The 9,494-nt window shown below is 39.6% G+C and overlaps 2 protein-coding genes across 2 annotated transcripts; one reads left to right on the top strand and one right to left on the bottom strand.

Moving 5' to 3' along the window:
• The first annotated feature begins 1,969 nt into the window (after positions 1 to 1,969).
• LOC113269493 (olfactory receptor 52D1-like) lies at positions 1,970 to 2,947 on the top strand. Its single transcript, XM_026518371.3, has one exon. It carries the CDS (start codon positions 1,997 to 1,999, stop codon positions 2,945 to 2,947), a length of 951 nt encoding a protein of 316 aa, XP_026374156.3. The 5' UTR covers positions 1,970 to 1,996.
• A 3,634-nt stretch (positions 2,948 to 6,581) lies between these two features.
• Positions 6,582 to 7,529, bottom strand: LOC113269494 (olfactory receptor 52E1-like). Its single transcript, XM_026518372.4, has one exon. It carries the CDS (start codon positions 7,521 to 7,523, stop codon positions 6,582 to 6,584), a length of 942 nt encoding a protein of 313 aa, XP_026374157.3. The 5' UTR covers positions 7,524 to 7,529.
• Positions 7,530 to 9,494: the final 1,965 nt, after the last annotated feature.

Below are 9,494 nucleotides of genomic sequence, written 5' to 3'. Positions count from 1 at the left end.
CATTATTACATTAATATTGATGGCTTTTTTTTATGGTTAGATACAGTACAATCCTCGTCTTCTTCTTATATGCACAAATGTAAATAGACTGTCATCTCATTAGAGCAGTTTTTATCACCACAGTTAAGAATAAGGGCTTTAGAATCAGTGCCTGGGCTAGAAACAGGTCTATCACTTATTATAAATATTTAAAATTCTAGAAGTTACCTAAATTCTTCTCATCAAAATGGAGATGAAATTTATGAGATAATACATGAAATATTCTCAGAAAAACACCTGACACACATCAAGCATTTTAAAATGTTTAACTATTATTACATAACTCCCCAATGAATTGGTTTCCCTGGGTTTCTCTTCTGTCCCAATTCATAGTGTGCTTCAGACAGAAATGTCATTACCTAAACTTTCCATAGAACCTTGACCCACCTATCCAGCTGTTTTTGCATTCAAAAGAGAATATCCGTCTCTAGGGATCTTGAAGGCCAAATAACCACAGCAAGCAGAAACTCTGGGTACGAAACTTCAATGGAATAATAGCAAAACACATGTCATCACTGTCACTCCATACTGATGCCCAGTCTGCTATGCATATTCCAATCCTGGCTTCAGTGGACACTGACTTAGGGAGCATTTTTCCTGATCACAACACTGCATAATCTTCAACTGTCCACAATAGTGTTGAAAGGAGTGTCTGTGGAACAGTGTCAATTGTGCTTCTAAGAAGAAAAGGAGGAAAAATCTGTTTATTTTGGGACCACTATGACTTTCAAAATGTTCTACTAGTCTTAAGAAATGGAAGAAGTATAATCAGCAAATCACAGCATGGGGTGGGGGGAGGGATCAGCCAAGCAGAAGTGTGCAGAGTGAAGGAAAGGTCACGAGGGGAAGTTTGGATGAATTTGCCTGGAGAGGGAGCTCAGTGGAGAGCCAGTCATAGAGCAGTTTGACTAAGTCGATACATTTAAGGGAGGAAGGAAATTCACGAGCGAGGTTATAATCACATTGCCACAATTCCCTCCCTGGGAGGGCAGGGGTAAACACAGATGTGTCACCTGTGGACAGTCACAAGTAATGCAAAGAGCTGTTCACTTCCTGACACACTGTTATCAGCCCCACTCTGGTCATCATGCTTATTGAGCTCCAGGTTGGTGTGAAGAACCTCCTTCTGGTCCTTCCCAAGCAACCAACACAGCCTCCCAAATCTTGAAATTATTTTCTCAAAGCTACACCCTATAACTGAGCTTCTTGGCATGTCCCAGAACCAGGATGACTAAAATCTAAAGAAAAAAAAAAGACATATTTTCTATCCAAACTTCCTGTCGTTCCTCCTGCTTCTGTCGTTTGTGTCTTACAACTGTTTCTAAGTCCTCCAAACCCATGACTCTTACAAATTTTTCCCATATGATTCTACATATATGTTTACAAATATATGTACCTAAATGAAAGAAGTTAGTTGAAGGAGCCAGTATATACAATGTAGTTTCGATGAATTAAGCATACAGCTATTCCACTATGCATCGACACTTATGTTTATTTTATTTTTTTATATTTTTATTTAAGTCCCTGTTAGTTAACATACAATGTAATATGGGTGTTGTATGTAAGTACTGAATCACTAAATTATACACCTGAGACGCTTACACATTGTTTAGCTTTCAGTTGGTATTACTCTCTTTTCAGCGGGTAGAAGATTTTGGATTTTGATACATTTAGCTCCAATTTTGGGGACCTGCATATTTTCCTTCATTTGGAATCTACAGATCAGCCCTATTAACAAATCACAACTACAGAATAAAATATGACAGATATGATGAAATTATTAATAAATATTGACAGACATTGTAACTACTCTATGACCTGCAATTCTCTGCATTTTGGCTGACTAAACTCACCAAAGGATTGAAAATTTATAAGCTATTACTATTTATAAGCTATTACTTCTGTTTGGTGCAGAGAAAAATTCGTGAAGAGAAAGCTAGAAATTCTGACACCTGTTATGTCAACATACAATAAGACTGATGTCCATCCATCAACCTTCATTCTCATTGGCATTCCTGGGTTGGAGGCTGCCCACATCTGGATCTCCATCCCCTTCTGTGTGGTCTACGTTTTGGCCCTCCTGGGAAACTGTTCTCTTCTGTTTATCATCAAGACGGACTCCAGCCTCCATGAGCCAATGTACCTCTTCCTCTGCATGCTGGCTGTGGCTGATCTTATTGTGTGTACCACAGCTGTACCGAAACTTCTTAGCCTTTTCTGGTTCCATGATGGAGAGATTCGTTTTGAAGCCTGCCTCACTCAAGTGTTCCTGATTCACTCTTGCTCCACCATGGAATCTGGCTTCTTCCTGGCCATGGCATTTGACCGTTATGTAGCCATATGTAACCCATTAAGACATTCAGCTATTCTGACACATGCTGTAATTGGGAGGATGGGTCTAGGTATAGTACTCCGGGGCACAGCACTTCTCAGTCCTCACCCCTTTCTGCTACGCTGGCTTCCCTACTGCAGAACCAATATCATTTCCCACACCTACTGTGAGTTCATGGCCCTCATCAAGATTGCCTGTGCTGAGACAAGAGTCCATAGAGCCTACAGCCTCGTTGTTGCCTTCCTCACTGGTGGGGTGGATTTCATATTGATCATCTGTTCTTATGTTCTCATACTCCACACTGTCTTCCACCTCCCATCCAAGGAGGCCCGACTCAAGACCTTGGGGACCTGTGGCTCTCATATCTGTGTCATCTTAGTGTCTTATACTCCAGCCTTCTTCTCTTTTCTCACCCACAGGTTTGGTCACCATGTGGCTCCCCATGTCCACATATTTGTGGCCAACATCTATCTTCTTGTCCCACCCATGGTGAACCCCATTATCTATGGGGTAAGGACCAAGAAGATACGAGACAGATTTCTTAAATTTTTCAGTTTTTCAAAGCCTGTGAGCTAAGTCCTTTGTGCTGATGAGTAATATATGAACAAATGTTATATTGTCTATCTTAGAATGTGTGATTCCTTCATGGAGCTCCTCTTTCAATGGTCAGAGGGTGTGGGTTTTCTGTGGGAAGTAACTCATCCAAAGACATATTTTATGTTGTAACAATTGTTACATAGAGGCAAATGTATTATTGAGTATGACTCTTTACCAAAATGTTGAAATATTGTTTCCTAAAAAACACACACACAAGCATAAAATGTAGAATCATCTGAGGCTAAAAACAAGAGATATTTAAAAGTAACATGATATATAATCACATATCTCTGGTTTACTATTTAAGCCTTACTACCAGATTTACAAATTCTCTTTTTTCTTTTTGTCCCAGTCATTTCTTCTTGACTAAATATCCTTCTTTCTCAAGTGCATACCTCACTACTTTTTTAGTGAGTGTTTCTTGATGCTAATGTCTGTGTTCTATGTTCATCTAATGTTTTCCTTATTTCTTCTTTAATGATACTTTTCTAATTACACATTTCCATTCCCCCGTTATTACACCTCCTTCGCCTTTTGAAGACACTATCCTACAGACTTCTAGAATCTATTATTACTTCAAGAAACCTCTTGTTGGCCAAATTGTCATTAATTTTTAGGTAATTATGTTTTCTGTCTGTCATTAAATCCTATTGATTTTTGGGGTTGTTTGGTTTCACATGGGTAAATTTCACAGGTATTATGTTAAGTGAAAAAAGATTACATACTCTATGATTCTGTTTAAAAGAAACTCTCGGGAAGGAAAAGTAGTGTGGGAGTCGTGTTCAGGCATCCATGTTCTAAGGTCATGTAAGTGATTCTTAAATGCAGCTAATACTGAGCTGCAGTGATGTTAGTTGAGGAACAGAGACATGAGTTGACCATGGGGAAAATATTTCAGTCAAGTACTTCACCCTTCAAGCTCAATTGTGAAGAGAATTAACATTTGTTAAACTTTTACTAGATTCTAATCTCTTTATAGTGGGTTTTAATACATAATCACTTAACCCTCACAATATTTTTTAGAATTAATTATCATAAATATCTACATGATAAGTAACTCAACAAACTCATATTCAATGAGCTAGTTTAGAGGAGCTCAGATTAGAAGTCTGTCTAGCTCTGAAGCCATAATTTTCTTATGATCTCACCACGGCTCCACATACAGCCAAATCACTCAATGGGACTCCTAGGAACACAGCTTCTCACAGGCTGGTGTGTCAAAATTGTTGCTACCGGTTATTGCTGTCTTCATAACCACACTCAGTTTAGATCCATGTAGCTAATGTTTACTTGTTGACCAGAATTCACTGGGGATATAGAAATGACTAAGGCAAGGTATGTAAACAGTTTCAGAGTCTCAGAGGTGCATACAATCAATGTATCCTTTCTTTCCCATATGATTCCTGAAAAGATTGAGATTGAAAAAGACATGGCAGATATGAGTTCCAAATATCATCTTTCCTAGTGATGAAGTCTATTCTGGAGGACTCAGTTTGGTACAAGAGCCAGTGAACACTCTAAACTCCAGAGTTAGGCATATAGTCCTCATCAGAACATGAAGACTTACTACATGGAGGAGCACCAGAGAACACAGAGCTGCCTTAGAAAGTCTCACTACCAGGAAGTGTGTGCGATGGGGGGCAGGGCATGGGAAGAAGGGTCTTAATTAAATTTACTCAATTTATTCCTACCAAATTTTCAAATCTATGGGTTCTCTATAGCACATAGTGAATAAGGGTGAAAAAGGACAGGCTTTACAACACGTGAACATAAAGAATAGGCTAGAAACATTTTGTTCCAGTAGTTTCATATAATTGATTGAGACATATGAACATTTACTTTCAGTATAATAACATGTAACACTCATATAATGTCCACATTCTCATAATCACCCCTGAGTTCTTTACATACATTAACCCATTAAATTCTCATGCAAACTACAAAGGATTTATAAGATTAATATCCTCATTTTACAAATAAGGAAACTGAGAAATAGAGAAATCAGTTGACTTTCTCATAGTCACAGAGATGGTTAAAAATGGAGATAGAGGGGCGCCTGGGTGGCACAGCGGTTAAGCGTCTGCCTTCGGCTCAGGGCGTGATCCTGGCGTTATGGGATCGAGCCCCACATCAGGCTCCTCCGCTAGGAGCCTGCTTCTTCCTCTCCCACTCCCCCTGCTTGTGTTCCCTCTCTCGCTGGCTGTCTCCATCTCTGTCGAATTAAAAAAAAAAAAAATGGAGTAATGGGGGCGCCTGGGCGGTGCAGTTGTTAAGCATCTGCCTTCGGCTCAGGGCCTGATCCCGGCGTTCCGGGATCGAGTCCCACATCAGGCTCCTCCGCTATGAGCCTGCTTCTTCCTCTCCCACTCCCTCTGCTGTTGTTCCCTCTCTCACTGGCTGTCTCTATCTCTGTCGAATAAATAAATAAATAATCTTAAAAAAAAAAAAAGATGTGATGTTAATTAATACAAACTCCCTCTAAGAATTTATGCATCATCTTTTCTATTATAATAAAAATCAGTAGGATTTTTTTTTCTAAAGTGCATGCTATGGAATATTAGCGTTGTAGGTTGGTCAAAGGCGCAATCAGAAGCCAATATCATCTTAGAGTTTCAAATGAATATTTGTTAATTGAGAGATCTGAGAAATCCTGCAGTAAAAATATAGCTAAAAATTTAGTTTTATTTATTGCCCAGAATTTACAAACATATTTTCCCTGAATTCTTTCTACAAATAATGTCAGTAATACCGCCTGGAACTAGAGAGCACTGTGTGGTATCATACGGCACAAGAGAACACATGTACACACTTGGCTAATACTGGACTTGGAACATCACTAAAACTTCTTGCTTTCCATAAGAAGGAAAGTCCTCTGTGAAGTGTCACCAGACACAGAGACAGAACTGTTTGGAAAATAATTGTTTGTTTAAAAAAAAGGAATCAATAAACCAGACTTTGTAAGTACTTATCTGTCAAAAAGTAACACAACACGGCTTTAAAGCTATAAAGACTATGAATTTGCCAAGATTGCCAAGTTTTTACAATTCTGTTCATGATAGAAAATCTCTTCTTTTCTTACATGGTTACCGTATTAATAGGATCAATTTCATGTCTAACAACATTTACATGGTAGAGTCAAGAATAATATTCTTTCTGAGAGGGAGTTCAGGCATATGGCAAGTGTTTCAGCGACCATTATTTTGGGAACCAGCATAGTAAGGGTGATACACTATCTTTGTTTAAATTAGAACTTGAGGGAATTTATGGGGTTTTTTAATTATTATTATTTGTGTGATATTTTCTTTTGGGGGGGCTGGTTTTGCTTTAAAATGATGCTGACTGTGGAATGTGATGTGTTCAGTCCTAATGAAAGCAGAACAAAGTGTTCATTTTCTTCCAAGTGGGGAATCTGAAGTATTTCCAAACAATGGAAAATCATAAGACAGTATTATTCATGCATTTGACATGGGTCTCACTTTCCATTTCCGGATTTGGGAAGGAGGCTGACAGGTCTCCCCTGAGAGGGGCCTGCATAACTTCCAAATGTTCTCTTTCCGTTCTGAACAAAGAAAATTAGTACTGCTCCCTTCTTTAATTTGATTCTTTACAAGAGTTATGTTTTTTTCCTAGAAAAGACTTCCAGCACCTGTTCTCTAATCTGTTTAGTTCTGACGCCATAGATTACAGGGTTGAGAGCAGGTGGAATGACTACGTAGAAATTAGCCAAAAGGATGTGGATATAGCGTGGAATATTCCGGCCAAACCTGTGGGTCATAAATGAAAAAAATGCTGGGGTGTAGAAAGCCAACATGACACACACGTGAGAGCCGCAGGTGCTGAGTGCTTTGAGCCGGGCATCGTGGGAAGGCAGTCGAAAGACTGCACGAAGGATCTGGACGTAGGAAATGACAATAGCTATGATGTCCAACACCAGGACAGAGATGGCACATAAGCCATAGACGATGTTGACCCTGATGCTGGCACAGGACAGGCGGGCAATGCCCATGTGCTCACAGTAAGTGTGAGGAATAATTTGGTGTCCACAAAATGGTAACCGTAGGATGAGTAGAACAAAGGGCATGGCAAAAGACAAAGGTCTCAGTAGGATTATCAATGCAATGATGACTACCACCTTGTTTGTCAAGACCAGTGCGTACCGAAGAGGGTTACAGATGGCCACGTAGCGATCATAGGCCATGGCCACGAGCACAGCTGACTCCATGCCAGTACATAAGTGGATGAAGAACATCTGGATGAGACACCCCTCAAAGGAGATTTCTCTCAGTTTGAACCAGAAGATGCCAAGCATCTTGGGGATGGTGGATGTTGACAGGCCCAGGTCGATAGATGACAGAATGGCCAGGAAGTAGAACATGGGCTGGTGGAGGCTGCTCTCGGTCTCAATCACTGAAAGGATGCTTATATTCCCAAGAACAGCTGTCAGGTACACAGCAAAGAAAGGGAAACCAATCCAGATATGTATATGTTCCAGCCCCGGGATCCCCAGAAGGAAGAAAGAGTAGGGATGAAACAGGGTGGTATTAAGTGAGGCCATCTTCTGGGATATTTTGAGAGTGAAATAGATTATCGATCAAGAACCTCTCATTCACGGAATAAGCCTCGTCCTTGCTTCGTGCACAGAGAAAATGAAGGATCAGTGAAGGGATCAGATCTGTTGTGTCTACTCATCACTGAGACCTGAAAGGGTACAAACTGAATGGTAAAATGAAGCCACGTGATTTCAGTGTACTTCATCATATCCATTCAATTAAATTAGATATTGGTATTCAATCAAAATTGACTGAGTATCTAGTATAGATGTGGCAAGTTCTGCAAAAGGTGAGTTACAGAAGTTTCCTTTTTTGATGGAACTTGAAGTTTTAGTGGTTGAAACAGTTATGCAATCAACCATTTAAATTAATAAAATAATTGTTAAGATAAAGTTGTTCCCTTGGTCCTTAGGTACACAACATATTTTCCTGTAAATCATTTATCATTATTTTATACAAATATCATTTGATTTATGACTACACACATTATGTACAAGGTAGGAACGTAAACATGAGCCTAATGACGGCCATTAGGACTCTGCATGTTCCACATTTCCGAGCTGAGCGTGTATAATGCAGTCTCCAAAGAACTGCAAGTGTAGCAAACCAGAACTTTCTAAGACAATTTTGGATCTGTGTAGGCTCCTGGATGTTTAAGGCCCCCAAAACAGTTTTCATGCCGTAGTCATTTTCTGATCTCTCCTTTCTTGCTGGTGCCAGTATCACAGAATAAATCTGCCTTGAGGTTTCATTAACGAAGCCACACCAAACGTCATTTCAGGACAATCCTCTTCATCTGGGTTTGCTTAGAAGGGAGTGTACATATTCCTCTTCAGTTCTGTTATGATGATAAGTAAATTGAACCTTGCCCTGTAAGTACCCTCCTGCGGATGTCTGTGCAGGAAGAAACAGAATTACACACGGGCACAGGCACATTAACGTTCAGGTGTATACAAGATCACAAAATTGTTAGGTAAAATGAATTCATTTATACACACCAGTCCTGGAAACTAAATTCATCATTTCTCTGACTATAGAAGTTGTTACAATATATACACATTAATAACTCTAAGCACATTGTGATCAAGAGCTCTTGCTTTCTCTTTTATATACCCTTTGGATAGATGATACATAGATAAATGATAGATAGATGATAGATAGATAGATAGATAGATGATAGATAGATAGATGATAGATATCTGCACACAGAGAGAAGGTCTGGCCCTTAAAAGTACTCAGTAGAAATGTGAATTACCAAGAACCACCAGCAGGAAAGTAGGTCTAATCCATACCGGTAGGAGGCTGTCTCCTTACTGACCTGAGAAGTCTGGAAGAACTTGGAGGGTTGAGGTAGGATGTGTTATTGTTATAGATCACCTTCGATGTAGTCCACTCCCTTATAGACAGAATTAGGCTTTTCCATTGTTCCTCTGCCCAGTATTCTGTGAGACTCCTAAGTCCCGCGTAAAGCAGGAACAGACTACCAAGTACATTAGCCAGATCGACCATAAGAACGGTATGTCTGGGGATGGAAGCATGTGTGTGTGTTTGCGTCTGTGCATGTGTGTTTCTGTGTGTGTGTGGGGGGGGTTGGAAGGGTGCATTGCAGCTTGGATGTTGGACAAATTGCTTAAGAAATCCTAGAAAGAAGAGTTTGATCACAGGTACAGGAAGGAGACGGTCAAGATTATCAGTCAAGTCAAGCAAATTATTTGATCAAGAAAATAGAAGAGGGATTTCAAGAAAGAAATAACAGTATAGAAAACTATCCCTAATTTGAACAGGGATGACTATATGCAAGGAAAGGTGTTTAAACCCAGGAGATTTGGGAAGGGGATGAACTAGAATCCTATAATCAGATTTCTTCTTTGTGATTGTGGTTCAGCTAATTTAGAGTTTAGTTAGATAAGAAATGGCATAATGTTTAGAAGCAGACACTAGGAGTTGAAGCCAGAGTCTTCCTGCCGTGTGAATTG

This window comes from Ursus arctos, unplaced genomic scaffold, assembly GCF_023065955.2.
Source record: "Ursus arctos isolate Adak ecotype North America unplaced genomic scaffold, UrsArc2.0 scaffold_22, whole genome shotgun sequence".
Taxonomy (NCBI): domain Eukaryota; kingdom Metazoa; phylum Chordata; class Mammalia; order Carnivora; family Ursidae; genus Ursus; species Ursus arctos.
This window is presented reverse-complemented; position numbering and strand designations above follow the sequence as displayed.

Coding starts and splice junctions, on each gene's coding strand:
- LOC113269493 (XM_026518371.3), top strand. CDS start 1,997: ATGTCAACATACAATAAGACTGATGTCCATCCATCAACCTTCATTCTC.
- LOC113269494 (XM_026518372.4), bottom strand. CDS start 7,523: ATGGCCTCACTTAATACCACCCTGTTTCATCCCTACTCTTTCTTCCTT.